This window comes from Pinus tabuliformis, chromosome X, assembly GCF_031772625.1.
Source record: "Pinus tabuliformis cultivar Carrire ecotype Pingquan chromosome X, CPIR1, whole genome shotgun sequence".
NCBI lineage: Eukaryota > Viridiplantae > Streptophyta > Pinopsida > Pinales > Pinaceae > Pinus > Pinus tabuliformis.
The window spans coordinates 731,488,275-731,509,038 of record NC_142308.1 but is presented as its reverse complement, the minus strand read 5'-3'; the positions used below and the strand labels follow the sequence as shown (position 1 = coordinate 731,509,038).

The window sequence follows — 20,764 nt, the reverse complement described above, 5'->3', positions numbered from 1 at the left end:
CTAATGAAGCAACGAAATAACTCACTAAAATTTTTGGAATTAAAAATGGAATTAGAGCCTATCAACTCGAAAATGAGTTGCTTACATTTGTCCCCAATAATTTTTCTTCCATTGAAGATATTTTGTCCAAGTTCAAGACCCTTAGACTTCTCTTGGAAGGTGTTAAGGTTAAGAAAGAAGATGGTAGCCTTATCTATTCCATTCTTGCTAAGTTGGGACCAGCCTACTCTGTGTTTGTTTCCACCTTCCATTCTACTAGAGAAGCCTTTATTTCTCAAGGACAAGACTACAAGTCCCCCTCTTTTGATGCCTTTTGTGATTCTTTAATAAGAGAACAAGAAAAGCTCTTATATCTTGGTCTTCTTAATCCTGGAAAGTCTTCTAAGAAAGCTTTAGCTGCCTAGCAGCAACCAAATTCAAAGAATCCTAAGAAGCAATATCCTAAAAAGAATGGTCCTAAACCAAACAAGGGTCCTAAGCAATTTCAGTCTCAAAATGAAAAATCATTTCAACAAAATGACAAGGCAAATAAAAACAAAGGGAAGAAGACTGATAGACATTGCCACTTTTGTAATCGAGATGGCCACTTAGAATCCAAATGCTTTAAGAAGATGGAAGCCTTGGAAGCAGCAATGAAGAAGCATAACATCCATTTGGAGCACTCTTCAACTTCAACTTCATCTTCAGGAATAACACTTTCTGCATGTGGTTGTCAAGCATCTCGGTTTGGTTATGCACTAAATGTATCTTCTTCTTCTCATCCTCATGAGTGGCTCATTGATTCTGGAGCTTCTTATCACATGGCAAAAAACAAAGCCATGTTTTCTTCTTTAAATGATTGTAACACCAAAAATATATATGTTGGTGATGATAGATCTCTTAGTGTTGTAGGGACTGGAACTGTTCATCTAGACAATGGTCTATTTAATGATGTATTATGTGTTCCAACCTTACCCTGCAGCCTTCTATCTGTATATCAAATAACTCATTCAGGTGAAGGTAAAATCGTTGAATTTTCACCTCACGATGTTGTAATTAAGGACCTAAGAGATCCTAGACAGATTTTAGCTATTGGCATTGCTGATGATTCTACAAGGTTGTATAAGTTTAACAACTTTGGATCATCAAATCTTCCCTCGATATTTGTTGCTCATAATGATGAAGTGAGCAAACTTTGGCATGGGCGATTTGGTCACTTAAACTATCGTTCCTTTTAGAATCTATGTAAAGAAAATATGGTGACAGGTCTTCCAATGGTATCTTGCAAAGATGGTGTTTGTTCTAGATGTGTACTCGGAAAGCATCATTGGGATAGTTTTGAAAAACGTGCCTCTTGGCACGCCTTAGCCCCTTTACAACTTGTGCATAGTGATTTATGTGGTCCACTTCCAGTTGTTTCATTCTCTGGCTACAAGTATTTCTTAACTTTCATTGATGATTTCTCCAGACGCACTTGGGTATACTTCTTAAAACTCAAGAGTGAAGTATTTAACATGTTCTTGGCCTTTAAGGCCTTTGTTGAAAAACAATCTGGACATCAAATTCTTAAGCTAAGATCTGATAATGGTGGAGAATATGTTAACAACAAATTCATCAACTTTTGCACTGAGAATGGAATTCAAATGCAACATACTGTTCCATATACTCCACAACAAAATGGTGTAGCTGAAAGGAAGAATCGCACCTTAAAGGAAATGGCTAATTGTATGCTTCAATCTAAAGGACTTAGTCTTAATTTTTGGGCAGAAGCAATTAACTGTGCAAATTACATATTAAATCTCACTCCTACTAAGGTTTTAAAGAATATCACTCCAGAAGAAGCATGGAGCTCAATTAAACCAGATGTAAGTCACTTTCGTGTTTTTGGAAGTGAAGCATGGGCCCATATTCCAAATTAGAAACATAAAGCTTTAGAACCTAAGAGTGAAAAATGTATTTTTGTTGGATATTCTGAAGATGACAAAGGATATAGACTTATTCCACTTAACTCCAAAAATGTTATCATTAGAAGAGATGTAAAGTTTGCTGAAAATATATCGGCCTACGAGCCTAGTTCAATGGATGTGCCACCTCTCTCTATCCCTTCTACTTCTGAAAATATTTCTTCTTCAGATGATGACATCGAGGATGACAATCCTCCCCCACCTTCTCAGGATCCTCCTTCAGCTCCTCAGCTTCCAAAATGGGTCCGCGCTACTCAGGATGCAGCAGGTGCTCTTGTCGGTGATCCTACAGATCAGCGACGTGCACGTTCTCAGTTCAATAGAGTCTCTTCTTTACTGGCTCAAGCTTCAGTGAATTATGATCTTGACACCTTTGCAGAAGCTTTAGGCCATCCAGATTGGGACGCAACTATGAATGAAGAATATCGTTCATTATTGGCAAATGATACATGGGATCTTTTTCCTCTTCCAAAGGGACGAAAACTTGTTAGATGCAAATGGGTTTACAGAACCAAGTATGGACCAGATGGAAAAGTTGATAAACATAAAGCTTGTCTTGTTGCTAAGGGTTTTTCACAAGTTGAAGGCATTGACTATACTGAAACCTTCTCCCCTGTTGCCAAAATGAACTTTATCCGCCTTGTTCTTTCCCTTGCTACCTCTTTCAAATGGGAAGTCCATCAGATGGATGTTAAATCTGCCTTCTTGCATGGGGACTTGCATGAAGAAATCTATATGGAACAACCTACTGGCTTTATACAAACAGATTCCAGCCTTGTATATCGGCTTAAGAAATCCCTTTATGGTCTCAAGCAAGCCCCTTGGGCTTGGTATGCCAAAACGGATAGCTTTCTTTTAGAAACTGACTTTTCTAGGTGTCATTCTGACAATACTGTCTACACCAAGAAAGTGGGCAAGTCTCTTATCATTCTTGTTCTTTATGTTGATGATCTTATCCTTACTAGTAGTGATCCCAACCTTATAAACAATGTGAAGTCCAACCTTAAAAAGAAGTTTGAAATCACAGACTTAGGACACTTGCATTATTTTCTTGGTCTTCAAGTCTTGCAATCCAAGGAAGGTATTTCCCTTTCCCAGTCCAAGTATGCCTGTGATCTTCTACGCCACTTTCACATGGAAGACTATAAGCCAGCCCCTTCTCCCTTTCAGTCTGGAGCCAAACTTTCAGTCACTTGTACTTCCCCTGAAGTTGATGCTACCTTATACTGTCAACTTGTAGGAAAACTTTTGTATCTGACCCATACTCGTCTTGACCTTTCCTTTGCTATTGGCCTTATTGCTCGGTTTATGAAAAACCCAAATGAAAGTCATTGGAAAGAAGCTAAAAGAATACTTCGTTATGTTCGAGGTACAGTTTAGTTTGGGATTCACTACAGTGCAGAAGCATCTCCTCTATTGGTTGGTTTCACTAATTCCGATTGGGCTGGTGACCATGAGTCTACTGCAGGTTATGTGTTCACTCTTGGTTCAGGACCAATTACATGGGCTGGCAAGAAACAAAGTGCCATTTCTCTTTCTTCAGCAGAAGTAGAGTATCGTGGTGCCGTAGAAGCTAGTAAGGAAGCCCTGTGGCTTCGTCAGACCCTGTCAGAGTTTGGCTTTCAGCAGCAACATCCGACTACACTTTGGTGTGATAATCAAAGTGCCATTCAACTATGCAAAGATCCAGTCCAACATCAGTGCAACAAACACATTGAACTGCACATGCACTTCATCAGAAAGCTCATTCATGACCATATTCTTGAAGTGCAATATTGTTCAACAGATGATCAAGTTGCAAACATCTTTACAAAGGCTCTCACAGAGGCGAAGTTTACTAAATTTCGATTTATGGTTGGAGTTCAGGAAGTTGTCACTAAGGGGGGATAGGCTCTAATGCCTCCTTCCTTCTCCTATTGTGTCATATTTGTACATCCTTCAATCATATCCCAAGTTGTTCTTAAGGGGGGATGTTAGGATATTTCGACACATAGGAAATAGTTAAGTATAACTTGGTCTAGTGTAGAGTTAGGTAAAGTGTGTTTCTTTACTATGTACTTTTGTAACTTACAATCCGACGGTCACGATATGTAGTCATCTGACGGTTTATTCTCTCGTCGGTATTACCGACACTTGATCCGGGGCTTAACACCCGATTGGTCCATGATCTCTATTTAAAGAGCATGGAGGGTCATTTGTAGGGTAACTGTTCATGAGAGAAGCTTATGTAAATTTTCATTCTTTTATTAATAAATTGCCTGAAGTGGCCGCATTGGCTCAGGCCGTGGACTGTTTCCCTCTTTGAGGGTTTTAACCACGTCAAGAATACTGGTGTATTGATCTGTGATCTGTTTGTGAGCGGTGTCTTTTGGTGTTCTGTCTTAGGAACTTACCCTGTAAATTCCTACATAATGTGGTATGCATTTGTTTAAAAAAAAAGTGAATCTAATGAAACTATGCAATTTGGGAATGCAAAAATTGAAGTGGACATTAAGTTAATGTAGAAAACTTAGGATTTGTTGGTTACCAACCATAATGAGGATAAATTATAGTCATATGACCAAATGGGACATAAGGTGTCTATAATTAATAAGAAATATGTTAAATGTGGGGAATTATCTAGATACAATATATTAAGAAATATATATTATTACTATAGCCATTAGTTCAATGGTAAGGATTCAAAACTATAATTAATATTAACTGGTATTAATAATCATTTATCAGGTACATAACAGTGGCCCACATCTTAGAAACTGTACAAAAATGATTTAATAAAGTAATAATTAAAGAAATGCCCAGGAGAGTGTGGTATAGTGGCAAGAAGTAAGGTGATTGGGTTTGTATTAACACAAAGACCTGGGTTCAAGAATCAGGTCAAGGTGTGGATAAAGCCAGGTGCAAGTCTTGGGTGACTTCGACAGCATTGAAATGCCCCTTAAAGCCTGGCAGCTTAGCCAAAGAGGTTCTATAAGACATATTTCTCGAAAAAAAAGGAAATGTTTTATATAATATGAAGCTTCAAATATTCCTGCCCATATATATGCTTTCCTTCCTACTCATACATCTGTATTTAGATATGTCCTAAGTGTTGTTTCTGAAACCTGTACCCATTTTCCCAATTCTAAGCATATAGTTTTAAGCTATTATGGATTGCAATTTATGCATGACTAATAATGTTTTCCGTAAGGCTTTAAGAAAGCTTTGAGCTTTGCATCTTACAAGTGCTGTGGAAGTTATAGCTCTTGGGGAGTTGGCAAGCAATAAAAAGGATAGTCACATGCAGTGTCTTACAACCGTGAATGGAAGGCATGGCAGTGGATTTCCTTAAGTAGCCTATGCTATTCTGCAAATTGAATTAAAGTATATTCCAGTATCTTTCTTTTGTACCTAGGAATATTGCTTCTTTTGGTTTTTAGTGAAGGATTTTGTGGATTATCCTTAGGTAAGAATGAAGATGGATTTCCTAGACCGTCCAATGTTCTGTTTGTTACATCTTTCTGTACTTATCTGTGCTAATATGCAATTATAATTATCTATATAGGACTGTAAGACAGACACATATCTTCCCTAGGTTCTACAGGTTTGAAGAACAACTATCCATAAAGAGATGTGTTTTTTGCAGCCCAAGGGTGAGAAATCAGACAAAGGTTGGGTAGGCTATGAACTAATAGAAAGCTCCATGCATGGTTATCAGAATACTAGAGTATAACATAAATATAGATATGTAGAAGTTACTTACCCTGAAGGCTAACTAATCATTTCTTTTAAAACAGTTCCTGCACTCTTGAGATCACAAAGTGTAAAGAAGATATCACAGTGGAAACAAAGGGGGCAGTTCGCAGGCTTGGTATATTTGCTATCCAATAATACTATTGCTCAAATTTACCTCTCAGCATGTCACATGTTTATTAGTTTATAGATGATTCAGGATTTTTTCCTGTTCTATGTTCATTTTCGACTTTTTGAAGTTTAGACTGAAGTACTCATCGTTATTACTAATTTGATATGATGCAAGTTGTGATGCTGAGAGTACTCCAAATCATTCAGCTGTTGCTACAACAAAATAGACATGCTTCTATGAGGGATGTCTATTATACAGATCCTGCAGTTTTTCTTGGTGTGTATATTCTACTTTATATGGGCATCTTCATTCATCCTGAGATGTTGATAATGCCTTCTTAATTTTTCTGGTTTTCTATCAATGGAAAATGCTAAATTGCTGATGTACATTTGAGGAACTGAAATAAGTTATAACTTGGCATTTTATGTTGAAACTCTCAGTCAATTTGCTTATCTTTTTATCTGTATCATACACCCAGAGGGTTCAGGGATAAACACAGTAATCATTAGTACGGATACATGCCCGTGTCCGAGGCAGATATGTTAATGTGAAAATGAGAAGTTGGGATTAGATTAAGGAATTTGAAAATCAGAAATATATCTATTTAACGTTGCATGTTTATTTGATGATACTTGTACACTCGCTCATCCTTAAATTGGAGGGGCTTGTTAATGAAGAAATGGTAGGTTCTTCAGCAGTTTTATCTTTGATGCCTACTGATCTCTCAAGTGTGATGTAACAGATCAGGCAACAGTAGCACGTGCAATTAATGATGTCTGCATTTATTTCCAGTGTAGCCGTCATAATCTAAATGTGGTGCGTATGAAAGCTTTTTGGACTCTCAAGAGCCATGAAGAGATTTGCATTGAGTAATGTGTAACATGAATGATTTGAATATGTAATGTACCAGAATGAAAATGCACAATTTAACTTCAAATTTTTAACCTTCTTCTTAGTGAATTTGTAACATACAATTGTCATGCAAGTTCTGTCACATACTGAGAAAAACACATTCAGCGAACATTCAGAAATTTCGTCAAACATATAGAGAACAAGCTTTAAACATTGTAACAGCAGACAAGTATCAATGTTTTACGACTCCGACTCGGACTCCGACTCGGCCGAGGATCGACTCCGACTCCGACTCCGACTCGGTAATGACTCGGCCTAGTCGATTTCAATGACTCGGTCGTTGTAAAAAATACATTAAAAATTTATTTTTTTTATAAAAAAACATAATTTTAAATATTTTAAACATAATTTTAAAGATTTTCATTCATGTTTCCAAAGTCCAAACACACAGCATTATAATATAGATGGAAGACAACATATGATCAAAGTAGGCTCATGAACCAATCCATTATATCAAAATGGTACCCAATGGCAATACATAGTCAACTGTCATACATGATCAAAGACTCAAAACAAAATACAAATAACCAAGGAGGCTAGAAATGGCCTCTACAACAAAAGTAAACTGTGATGGTGACCAGACTCCAATACTAGTACTACTGCAGCACTGCTAACAGCTACACTACTACTGGTTAGTAGCTACTGCCAGAGGAGCCAAGATCATCTCGACCAATCTCTGGAGTCTGGATCATCATCATCAGAACAGTGAAAAAAATATACAGTAGCTCTAGGTGTCAAGGTAAGGGTTTCAATTTGTATTCCTTTGTGTGTTCCAAATTTCCAATGGAATTTGTTTGGGTAATTCTTTGAGTATAATTTCAGAACTTTATTGTATTTTTGATCCGTTGGTGTTGTTTTACCTTGAGTCTAGGGTTATTTTAAATTTTTATCCTTAAGATCTGTTCTCTTCCTTTTTCCCTTGTGATTCGGTTGGGATTCCTTTTCAATTGCACACCCAGAATTTTATTACAGACCTGCTCCAAAGAACTCGACATCCACTAACAATGAACTACAGGACTTATGCTTGACTGTGGATAATCATTTGCACTGAAGAGTCAAGACTCAAGTAAAGTGTTTAGGGCTCGGACATGTGTAGTAGGGCTTGAGGAAAAGTTATATTAACTGCAGATTTTAGGCCTTATAACCAGCAGCATAGTACTGTTTAGGTCCTTTTTGCATTAATTTGTTTTGTAACTTTGAGTCTCTTAGGTATTCTGTTGAGTGCAAGAGTAGGCCCTCATCCAGGGCATCGTTTGACATTTCAATTGTAATTTGGACAATACCTTATATATAGAGTCTAGACTGATATATAGAATCTAGATATCAGATTTACTAGCTGTAATAAGATCTGTACATTAAACAGATATGAAGAACCTGGGCTTATTTCAAAGGGATTGACCACTGGTATCTTCAACAATGATAGTGATATCAGCCCTTTCACTCTTCAGCTCAGAAAATCAGTGCATAACCATGTCACTCCAACAATGGACACGATCTGAAATAATTGTGGAATGAGGAAACACATACAGCAAAACTCAGCTCCCTTCACACTTGAATAGTCAACAGTGATAATAGATATATGGCAGATTTCGATTCCATATTAAAACATATGTGACTTAAACTGCATTAAACAGTTTGGAATCCTTAAACTCCATTAAACATTTGAAAAATACCAAAAAAATGAATTTTTTTATGTCTTTTATGCCTGCCCAGCCGGTTTTCATTGACTCGGCCTGGTCAATACGGACTCGGCCTGGTTGACCGAGTCAACTATGACTCGGCCTGGTCATTGGATGACTAGGCCGAGTCATAGTTGACTCGGTCAACCGAGCCGGTTTGCTGGCCTGGTCGCAAATTTTTTTAATGGCTCGGTTTGACCCGGCCGTTTCCGAGTTGACTCGGCCTGGTTGTAAAACACTGACAAGTATACTCAACGAAATTACTCCAATGGTATCTCCATCCATTAATTAGCTGGAACAATTTCTTAACAATGATTGGGACTAAAGAACCTTCAAATGTTCTTGGCAAATGGGAAACAAACTTGGCCCTCCTGGAGATAGTCACAGCCTTCAAATTCGGCCCCTTAGCTTTTACACCACTCGGCCTCCAAGTGAATAGAACTTAGCCCTCTGCAAGGAAAAAACTCAGCCCCTTCAGCAATTCTGGAAAATATACTCGGCCCTCTGCTGAATATGAAATTGGCCCTTTGAGGGAACTCAGCCTTCCCCACAAAAATAGACCTCTGCAAACAAGCAACTCGTCCTCCTCTAAATTCGGTAACCACTTCAGAACTTGGCCTCCAGTGTGATATTCCTACTTAGTATTTTACTAAATATCAATTTTGCTCATTTTTGGTTTATTGCACAGATGCACTTAGGAGAAGTGGACTTAGAGGACCCACATTCGACTTTTAGCATGCAAGGCACTCCAACATTAGAGGTAGAGGAAAACTTGCGGCTTTGGTGGAGTGTGGGGGCCACCACAAGAGAATTTCGGCCCACATGGGAAGTACGCTCTCATTGAAGCGGAATTGGAGTGAGGAGTTCGATGTGGGCCCATATGGGCAATTTTGGAGGCAGCTTGACAAAAGGAGGAAGAGACTCTCATTTGACTCATTCATCTATCATTTACAAAATTGTCTAAGACTAAGAGCGCGCTTGAGCTGAGTCAAGTCTGCAAGCGCTGTTTAGCACACAAGTGTCTCCGAGCGGAGATCTTGTTGATTTCTGGTAGCATCGGATGTGCTCTAAGTCTCAAATTTTGCAGGGAGGCTTAGACACATGCATTCTCCAATACCCAGAAATCGTTTTGGGAAATTCCACCCGGAGACAGTTTTATTAAAATAATTAATTATTTTTAATGGGACCCTAAGTCTAAACTTAGGAAATTAAAATAATTAATGGGTATTAATCTAAACTGTGGGTGTAACTTCTAGAAGAAGACGAGGATCAAGCCAAAATGATCTAAGCCATTGATTAGAAGTTAATCTGGGCTGTTGGTTGTCCAACAGAAAGATATAAGAAGAGGCTTGAGGGGCACTTGGAGGACACACAAGGAGAAGATCATAAGTTCGATTTTCTGAAGCAGAGCAGCTGCCAGAGAGATTTTCGTTAGTGATCTTTTGTAGAGAGGGGTGGGGATAGTATCCGAAGGGAGATCTTTCCCGGTTGGAGAATACTTAGCAGAGAAGGCAAAGAAAGATCCAGCAATGGAAGCGCAAAGCTAGAGAGGCTGACGCAGGGCCACGCAAAGGCAGCGCAGAAGCCAAGAGGGAATCTGAAAATCAGCTGAAGGAATTGATTGCAGAAGTTGGAAGCCGAAAGTCGGGGTGTGAGTCCGGGTGGTGAAAATCGAATTTCTTGAGCAACAGATTGATCGCTGAAGGGGTGACGCTATCCCAGAGGGTGTGACACTGGGCTGACGCAGTGAATGCACAGAGGCAACACAGAGGCAGCCAGGGGCAGCTCATTCAGTGGTTGGATTAGCCAAGATTTCCAGTGATAGTTTGAGGTAACCTCACTTATCTTTCTGTCAATGATATTCTCTATAACTAGATTGTCGGGAAGGCATCCAGAGATTGTATTCAGAAATTACTACTGCTTAACAATAAAACCCTCAGTTGCTGCACCGGTTTTCCCTCATTGGGTTTTTTCCGGAGACATTTGTCCAAAAATAACTATGTAGATGTGTTGTATTTCTTTCCTGTTCAATTTCTTGTTTCCGCTTATAATTTAAATGGTGTAGACTACAATGTATTAGTTTCAATATTTCCTGTAGGAAACATTAAGTAACTTGATTCATAAATTAACAAGTAGGAGAAACTTAATTAGTTGCTGCAGCAGAAATTTGGGCAACCAAATTTTCACATGGTATTAGAGTTGCAGGTGAAACAAGAGAGCAGAGCTGGAAGAGCCCAATGCTGAGGGAGAAAGGGAGTTCGAAATTCCTGTAGAAGCAGCAATTCGAATCCCCAAAGGGTTTGCGTAGTTCAAGCCAGGAGGGCTAGATTTTCGTCGTAAATTTCTCTCTGAGTGAGTTGACAGAGGTAGGGTTTCCAGATCAAAAATTGTCAGCGGCAGAGGGAGCAACGCAATAGAAGCCTTAGCAAAGAGGGGTTTCTGGTGGGACGAAGTTTTCTGTAGGCAGTTGTTGTGCAGAAAAATGTCAGAAGAAAGGAGACACTTGAAGGAATTTCTTCCTTAGAGGATTCCTCACCAAGGAATTCGAATTCTCATTTGCTGAGCAACAGTGGGAGAGAGGAGGTCATTCGACTTCTTTGATTGGCAGAGATGGCATCCAGTGGATTGAGAGATCAGGATCGGTTGGATGGTGCATCCAACTATGTGATCTCGAAGGCAAGGATGTCGTGCCTTCTGGATGAACATTTTCTCAAGATCTACGTCGACAGCGTGATTGCTATGCCCGCTGATCCAGATCCACTCAAGAAGTACAAGGGAGAAATGGCGAAGACAAAGAGAATGATCCTCGACGGAGTAAATGATGATATAGTTTGTCACATCACTAGCAGAGACACTGCTAAGGAGATGTGGGATGCTTTGTCGACACTATAGCAGGGATCTTCAGAGAAGCGAAAGATGTACTTAGAGGAGAAGATGAGATCTTTGCAGATGCAGAAGGGGGAGCGCATTGATCCGTTCCTCACTAAGCTTTAGGAGACCCGAGATGCGCTGGCAGCTATGGGATCAACACCTCAAGGTTTCGAGATAGTAAGACTGGTCCTAAATTCAGTATCTGAGGAGTGGCACGTCTTTGTCCAGAGCATCCTGGGCAGGGCGACTTTGCCAAATTGGGATGAAATGTGGGTAGATCTTAAGCAAGAGGAGCTGAGGAGAGACTTGGTCAAGTGTAAACTTGATGGAAGCAGCAGCAGTGGGTCGAAGCCCAAGGAGGAGAAAGAGTATACAACCCTCGCATCCAAGGGATAGTAGGAGCAACGGAAGAAGAAGAAAGATGTCTCGAAGATTAAATGCTTCAGGTGTGGTGAATTCGGTCACTACGCAACACAGTGTCCTCTCAGGAAGAAGGACAAAGATGAGATGCATGATCCGAAGGTTGCAGTTGCAAAGATCGAGGAGGATGAGTTCACCATGACAACCTAGGCATCTCCAGGGGGGCGGTGAGGTGATTTAGAGTTGTAGTTCGAAAGGACTGTAGATGGGCATGATCCTTGAGGAGCCCACCTCATGGATCAATTCCTTGCTACGGGAGCCCAAATCAGAAGTAACAGGATGGACCAGTGTCAGTTGGTGTAGAGGAGTGTCGGAGTGACAGTTGTAGTGGCTAGGAGCACCAGAGACTGAGCAACGCAGAGCAGAGTTGGAAACAATGTAGTTGGCACAGAGCAGAAGTCAGCATCAACGTAGAGGCTTCATTGGGTCAGCTTAGAGACTAGTAGCAGTTGGAACTCCAGCAACGAGATGCATCATACTGAACACCAGTTCAGTAATTTGGGATGCTTTTCTGTTGCTGATGAAGTAGCAGCAGCAGTTGGAGAAGGTTGCAGTGTAGGTACAGTTAGCAGTGGCAGTGCCAGCAGCAGCACAGATGAAAAATTGAGAGGGAGTTGCAGTACGGATGCAGTGTTGACAGTGGCAGGGTCAGCAACAGTACAGATGCAGCTTATATGCAGTAGTTGATGGACAGGATGTCAGACATCAACAACGCAGAAGGAGATGTTACAGAACATAGTGATGCTTCAGCAGGGTGCATTGCTAGAGCACATTCCTCGCTAAGCGGTAGTGTTGATTTCTGGTAGCATTGAATGTGCTCTAAGTCTCAAATTTTGCAGGGAGGCTTAGACACATGCATTCTCCAATACCAAGAAATCGTTTTGGGAAATTCCACCCGGAGACAGTTTTATTAAAATAATTAATTATTTTTAATGGGATCCTAAGTCTAAACTTAGGAAATTAAAATAATTAATGGGTATTAATCTAAACTGTTGGTGTAACTTCTAGAAGAAGACAAGGATCAAGCCAAAATGATCTAAGCCATTGATTAGAAGTTAATCTGGGCTGTTGGTTGTCCAACAGAAAGATATAAGAAGAGGCTTGAGGTGCACTTGGAGGACACACATAGAGAAGATCAGAAGTTTGATTTTATGAAGCGGAGCAGCTGCCGGAGAGATTTTTGATAGTGATCTTTTGCAGAGAGGGGCAAGGATAGTATCTGAAGGGAGATCTTTCTCGGTCTTAGAATACTCAACAGAGAAGGCGGAGAGAGATCCAACAGTGGAAACATAGATCTAGAGAGGTTGACATAGGGCCATGCAGAGGCAACACAGAAGCCAAGAGGGAATCCAAAAATCAGCTGAAGGAATTGATTGCAGAAGCCGGAAGTCGGGGTGTGAGTCCGGGAGGTGAAAATCGAATTTCTTGAGCAGCAAATTGATAAACTGAAGGGGTAATGCTGGGCTGACGCAGTGACTGCGTAGAGGCAGTGAGGGGCATCTCATTCAGTGGTTGGATCAACCAGGATTTCCTGTGATAGTGTGAGGTAACCTCACTCATCTTTCTATTAGTGATATTCTTTGTAACTGGATTGTCGGGAAGGCATCCAGAGATTGTATTCAGAAATTACTACTGCTTAATAATAAAACCCTCAACTGCTGCACCGGTTTTCTGGCATTGGGTTTTCCTGGGGACATTTGTCGAAAAATAATTGTGTAGATGTGTTGTATCTCTTTCCTGTTCAGTTTCTTGTTTCCGCTTATAATTTAAATGGTGTAGACTACAGTGTATTAGTTTCGATATTTACTGTAGGAAACAATAAGTAAGTTGATTTAGAAATTAACAAGTAGGAGAAACTTAATCAGTTGCTGTAGTAGAAATTTGGGCATCCAAATTTTCACAGATCTCAGCCCTTTGCTTCGGTGGACTTCGAGTGCCAGCCCAAGGAGGGGGAGTTTCACCTTACCATTTTCGCACTACTAGCTGGAGGGTCGAATTTCAGGGAGAGAGGCAGCTACAACAACGGAGGGGTTGCGCAGTGTTTTGTGGGAGCACTCTGGGAGGTGGAGGAGTGAGTTGGGGATTGGGCTGAAACTTTGTGTGTAGGCCTGGGGGACATTTTGGGGAGCATTGCAGTCATTTTGGAGACCATTTGTAGCAGAACTTACAGGTGGGTCGAATTGCCCAGCAGTTGGGCCACTTTGGAGACACTTTGGAGAAATAGGGCCGAATTTCCGAAGTCAAGCAAAGGCCAATTCATTCATGGGTATTTCTAGGTATTTGGTGGAGAGGCTGGGATAATTTCCTGAAATTTTCTGAGCACCGGAGAGGTCCCTAGCAGCAGATCCATTCAGCCAGCAATGTATTTCTGGGCAGCTACAATGCAGAGCTTGAGCAACATAGTAGTAGATCATAAGAGGGTGTCTCATTTGTCATTTGGGGCTTTGCTAGCTTGCCTTGAGCAAGCCCAGGTGCATTCATTCCAACACCTTATTGTACACCCATTTTCATTAATAAAAAAAGAGCTCAACAGTTCAGTTTTGGTGCCAATTTGTGATCTGATTATTTGTTATTGTTTATGGTGTTTTTGTCTATGTTTGCTTTGCATATTTACTGTTAATTTTCCTTAGTGATATTACATTGGTATTCGAGCTCATAGACTTGGCACAACCTGTGGGAGCAACGCAATCTATGACATTGAGGATAAGCAAAACATGACATACCAAAGGAAAAGGTACAAAAGCAAAGAAAGGCAGTTGGAAATTACCCTTGATCCAGTGACTACAAACCCTGAGGTAGAAGAAGCCAACATGGGGAAAAATGAAGGAGACAAAAGGAATGAGGAAAAGGAGTTTGCCCAACTCCTACTAAAGGCAGTGCAGGACTTGTCCTGAAACATTGAAGGAATGGGCCAGTGAAATGGCAATGGCAACAATGGTAAGGGAGTCCAAGGGGATTTCCAATTTGGAGAAGGGTCTGTCACTTCGTAGCACCACACATCTCTCAATGCCAACATGCCACTGATTCCAAACACACCCCCTAGGTCCATTATTCCTACGTTCCTACAATCTAGAGCTGGCGGACAACCAGAGTAGGAGGATGCGCCTTATGGGGACTAATTCCTGGAGTATCAGTCCTATGGACCTGATTTTGGGAGGGCCATTACTTTCAAGGATTTTTGCCAGTTGAAGGGCAACAATAGGCCTAAGGGACAGAGTGGAGGAGGCTACATGCAGGGGACAGACTTGCAACGCATTGTGGGGAGGTTGTTTCTCCCAACTTTTGATGGGTCCTCCAAGAGCTCGGCCAAGGCATGGGTTGAAAAGCTGGATGTCTATTTCCAGCTGAATCAAATGACGGAAGGAGAGGCAATCAAGATTGCCATGTTGCATTTGGAGGGGGAAGCCCATGACTGGTGGTTCCATGGGCTGACCATGTTGGGACATGCGGGAGTAACTACTTATGAGATTTCACTAGGAGGGTATTGGAGGAATTTGAGAGAAAAGATCCTGAAGAGTATTTTGGGGAGCTGACAAGGCTCAAGCAGACTAGGAGTGCAAAAGCATACATTTCAAAGTTTCTGTGATTGTCTGTGATGGTGTCAGATTTGTCGTAGTCTAGGAGGATTTACATGTTTGTGGATGCTCTAGCAGAGCCATTGCACAGGTTAGTGAGGTCCAATAGGCCCACTACATTACAGGATGTAGTAGGGAGAGCCCGAGATTTACAGGATGCCCTACCTAGGGCTCGAGCACCACTACCCCCTAGATAGGGTTTCCAGTAGAGGGGAAAAGACATCAAGGCTCCACTACCGAGGGCCAATCAGGGGCATGGGCAGCTGGATGAGGAGACCCAGAGAGACCTAAGCAGGAGGAAATTGTGTTTCACTTGTTAGGCGCCTTGGGCACCAAGCCATAGATGTGCAGCGGGCAAGGCCCACTACATCAAGGTCTTCTCTAATAACAATGCAGAGGATGAGACCTATTTTGAGATGGCTGGAGATGGCAGTGCATCACCTCAGGAGGGAGGACCACTACCACCACCACCAGGGGGAGTTTCCTTTGCACCTTCTGGAGGGGTCCGTGCATCATTGTATGGGGTACCCAAGTTTGTGACCCTGAGGATCAGAGGCACTGTTCAGGGGCAGCGCGTATCAGTTTTGGTGGACAGTGCGGCTACCCACAATTTCATTGATGCTCAGTTGGTTCAGAGGAGAGGCATCACAACTGAGGAGTTTGAGGGATTCTCAGTTCTTGTGCTTGGGGATAGAACCATGCAGTGCACTTGCTATGTGCCATCTTTGACAGTGACCATGGGGAACTACTCCATGACAGATCATTTTTTTGTAGTAGATGTAGCAAACACCAACGTGGTGTTGGGAGTCCAGTGGCTCTATTCACTTGGCAGGGTCATAACCGACTGGAGGAAGTTGGAGATGGAGTTTGTAGGACCAAATGGTAAGTTAGTGTTGCTACAAGGAATGCACTCATACCCACCAACGACAATTTCGGCCCATAGGATGGAGTCCGATTTGAGACATGGGGAAATTGAGTGGGCTGTGGAGTTGAGGATCTTAGAGGCTGGGGGCAAGCCCAAGCCACCACATCCAGAGATACATGCTATTCTTGATAGGTATCCAGTTGTATTTGGGGACATACCACTGGGTCAACCACTTGACCGGGGGTTTGAGCACACTATTAAGCTGGACCCAGGAGTGCAAGTCGTCATAACCACTCCTTATCGACATCCCAAGGCATATCGGGATGAGATAGAGAGGGCCATCCATGAGTTATTGGAACTTGGGCATATCAGGCCCAATTCTAGCCCTTTTGCTTCATCGGTTGTACTGGTGAAGAAGAAGGATGGGTCCTTACGTATGTGCATAGATTACCGAGCCCTCAACAAGAAGACACTGAAGAACCGCTACCCCATCCCACGTATAGATGAGCTGATGGATGAGTTGAGGGGAGCTAAGTTCTTTTTGAAGATTGATCTGCGGTCAGGGTACCATCAGATCCGGGTGAGGGACCAAGATGTCCCAAAGACAACATTCCGGTGCCATTATGGGCACTTCGAGTTCTTGGTTATGCCCTTCGGGCTTGTTGACCACTACGTGTCAACGACCCATAGCAATACACCCCTTTTTTTGCAAAAGGGATAGCTCATGATCGATGTGTTCGTGCCGTCCAACTATCATCATCAGCTTGATCATCATCTTATAATGTAAACCCATTCTGCATGTATATAATGTAAATAATCTGAGCAGACCCGTGTCGTGTATGTAATTACCTAGGTAAACCTACTTTTCTGGTGACGATCTACATTCCGGGAGGTTTTTGGTCTCGCCGATCCATTCTCGGATGGTCGGCAGAGTTTTCCTTTGGCCTTACCCCAAAGCCGGAATGGATTTTGTCACTGGGATCTTAGGGGAGTCCTAGTGTTCTAGATCGAGTTTATGTAAAAGTGATTTGGGAATAATCCTAACTATTTGGTTAGGTTATGTTATTACAAATTGCTTGGTCTGCTGGATTATATTTGTGTCGTAGAAATGGGTAGTCTGTGAGGGTCTGTTACAAATGGGTTTTCCCCCTAATGATGTAAAAGATATGAAATTTATGATGTAAAGGGTCCTGAGGGTTGGAAAATGATATATCCCCTCATAGGTTAATTAATTAAATTTTCTGGCAAAAATTAATTAAAATCCTAAGCCAGAAATTTAATTAATTCTAGGTCCTAAGTAAATTTAAATTCTCCGAAGGCAAAATTCGTTGGTCCTTAAAAATTAAATTTTAAGAGGTCCAGGGACTAAGGTAAATTAATTATTTTGCTAAATTTTAAGCCTTTGGTCCTTGGGGTTAAGTCAAAGTCAAAATTTTGAGGAAATTAATTCAAAAATTTAATTTTTGAATTAATTAAAATGCATTTAATTGAAAAATTCGAATTTCCTCAATAATTTAAAATTTCGATGGATGAGATTAAAATAAATTTTGATCCTCATCAACGGTCGAGATTGCTTTGACGAGGATCACTCGAACTAGCCGTTGGAGGATTTATCTTTAAATAGGAGGTCATTTGTCAGTCAGTTCATCCGATCTCTGGATCGTGTACTAAGCGAAAAGCTCTCTTGTAATATTTTTATGAGCAATAAAGAAAGACTTTGGGGTTAATTTTTGTTGGTGTTACTCTTCGTGGAAACACTGTAAGATGTGTCATTTTCATGCATAGATTTCTTTTTAGCCATTGATGATAGCCTTCTGGGGTTTGAATCATAATTTAAGTTTTGAATATAATAGCAGGTATCTCTATTAAATCTGAATTTTATTATCATTTTCTTGCTCTATGTTGATGGCTGAATTGAGTTTTGCAGGAAAGTCTTGATTTTTTAGATCATCGGGCATTCGGGGAAGTTCTCGGTTGAACCAGCCAACTCCCGATCCGTGTTTTCTGAAGAGCCCAGCTTAAATTTGATCCCAGGCTTATCATAAGATATTTTTTGTGGGTGATGCATGAAGGGTTTTGAGCTCAGTACCTCCTTTAAAATTCAAAAAAATTAAGTTTTTTTGTGCTAAATCGATAGATCTTGCTGTTGAGAGTCTCAGATCCTCAGATCTGGGAGCAAAGCGGACTCACACTCCCTAGATCTGATAGATCTGCCATTTATGTACATAGATCTGTAAAATTATTTTTAGTTTTTTGACTTGGGTTTTCTGGGTTTTAATTTTTTGGGTCATTGTATATATCGTTTGGGTGTTTTATCGTTGTCTTGCAGCTACAGATTTGAAGGAGAAATCTGTATAAAGTCTAGATCTAGGCCCTGGAGGGTAAGATCTGGATCTTTGGGGTTCATCTACATCATTTTGCAGGATATATTTCAGCCTTTTGCAGTCCAGGGGTTTAATTTTTTTTTGGTTTAATCTGTAAATAATTTCATAAGGGCTCCAAATTTTTTTTAGATCTGGATTTTTCTTGGGTTTTAGGGTTAAATCTGAGGCAAAGTTTTAAATTAAGATTTCTGGAAATTCTTTAAGAAGATCTGGTGGGTTTAAAGAGGTTCTAGGCTACCGTTTTTGCTGGTTGTTTTCTGCCTGGGTTTTCGTGTTCACGATGCATTTTCGAAAAAAAAAATTAAGCTCTCGCTGCCATATAACAGATCTGCGTCCGCTGGTCTATTCTTCTCCGCAGCTCGCACAACCATTCCCTCACCCATTTGCTATCCCATCGCACAGTTTTTCCTATCCATCAGCATCCTGCATGTTGCCTCAGCCCCTCAGATCCGTCCACTAATCCCTCATGCGTCCATTTACTTGTGCGCTGCAAAAAACCTGCAAAAATTAATAATAAAAAAAAAACTGAAACCCTCTATCGAGCTTCCTCTCCCTAATTCGTGGCTCCCATCATCTCTTTTTCCTGGCCCATGGTTTTCCCTTCCTCTCGTCCCTCATTGCTGCCTCTTTCACATTGCCTTCATCGAGCTACCTAAACTGCAGCTCTCATCCCTTAACCTTCATACGCTGCCCATACCTTAGTAGTTTCCTCCCTTCGCTCCATTGCTGCCTGCTCTCCCCGTGATTATCTTCTGCTACCAGCGATCCTCGCTCCTCCCTTTGTTGTTCCTCATTACCTCTCCACGCTGTCCGTCGAGTTTCAAACCTGCGTAGCTGCAAGCTTCAGCGCTTTCTGTCGACCTGCAAAACAATAAACATACACCTTCGATTTTTTTATATATGTGTTTCATTCTTTAGTTTAGTTAGTTTAATTTCTCATTTCCTTTTTTTTCTTATGTGTATATGCTTAGAGATTAGGGGTTAGAATATTTTTCATTTTTGTATTTGAGTTTCGATTTTATATTAATTTTGATTTTTTGAATTTTATTTTTTGATTTCATTTATTCTTTTTATGATTTTTATTTTTTATTTTTTATTTATTTCCCCTATTTCGATTTTCTATTTTCACTTTTATTTTATGTTGCGATTTTCTCACTTTTCATTTTTTGATTTAAAATTAAAAAAAAAGAAACTAAAAATCTAAAACATTCAAATTCATTTAAAAAATTAATAAATCTAAAAAACTCTAAAATCTTTAAAAAAATATAAAATCCTAAAAATTAAAAAACTAAAAATATAAAACATTTAAATTCGTTTAAAAAAAATTTTGATTTTGTTTTTCACTTTTATTTTGATTTCATTTATCATTTTCATAAAAAAAATCTAAAAATTCTAAAAAATTAAAACATTTAAAAACCCTAAAAAATTTTAAATTCTCAAAATTAAAATAAAAAAAATCATAAAAAAATCTAATTTGGTGACTAAAGAAATAAATTAAAGGGATTTACGCTTTAACATTAAAAAAATTTAATGTGGCCAATGGCCCATTAAAATTTTAATTTGTAACCTTTTGATTCATTTTTCCGTCGCATTTAAAGATTTTGATTTCTTTAGTTACTATTTAAATTAAGTTCCTAAGGAATAATTAAATTGTTTATCTTAAGTTCCTTAGTGTCATTTGGTGATTAAATGCGTTTTTATATTTCTTTGTTGTCAAGTACGATTAATGTTTCTGGTGTTAGGAGCAAAATCTAAAATTTTCATGATTTTTTATGTCAAGTGCGACAAATGTTTTAAATCATATTGATTGTTGGAGGACTTAATTGAATCTAGATCTAGGCATTTAATGAAAATAATTTTAAATCTGGAATCTCTTGCATGTTACAGTGTTGGGCATTTATATTGATTATTCATGATTGTCATTATTCGTCACATATTGGAAAATTATTCTGGATGACTAGTTTTCTTACTTAATCTACGGTTAATTCAAATTAAAGGCACTGGTCTATAATCATTTCTATCTTGTGGTTGTGTCTTGGTTACATTAGCATTTAATCTGTTCATCTAAGTTAATCGAGATTTGTTTACTTTCATCAAGTTGTCCATCATTAAAATCTCCTAGAGCCTGTGATCCACAGGCTTTCTCATCCATTTACCTTAGGGACTACCCCCCTTGACTTGCCTAGGAGAGAGTCTAAACGGAGTGAGTAAGGATCAAGAGTGACAACCCTTACTTTGAGCATTGTCGCGGTGCCTAGACACTTTGTGCGA

General features: G+C 40.0%; 1 protein-coding gene across 1 annotated transcript in view; it reads left to right on the top strand.

Annotated features, from left to right (window-relative positions):
• Window positions 1-20,764, top strand: part of LOC149142010 (meiotic recombination protein SPO11-1-like) — a 339,417-nt gene that overhangs the window by 25,980 nt on the left and 292,673 nt on the right. Inside the window, exons 4-6 of the mRNA XM_089451380.1 lie at window positions 5,720-5,793; window positions 5,962-6,063; window positions 6,530-6,603. Of these exons, the coding sequence (XP_089307506.1) occupies window positions 5,720-5,793; window positions 5,962-6,063; window positions 6,530-6,603 (250 nt within the window). The remainder of the gene's footprint in view (window positions 1-5,719; window positions 5,794-5,961; window positions 6,064-6,529; window positions 6,604-20,764) is intronic.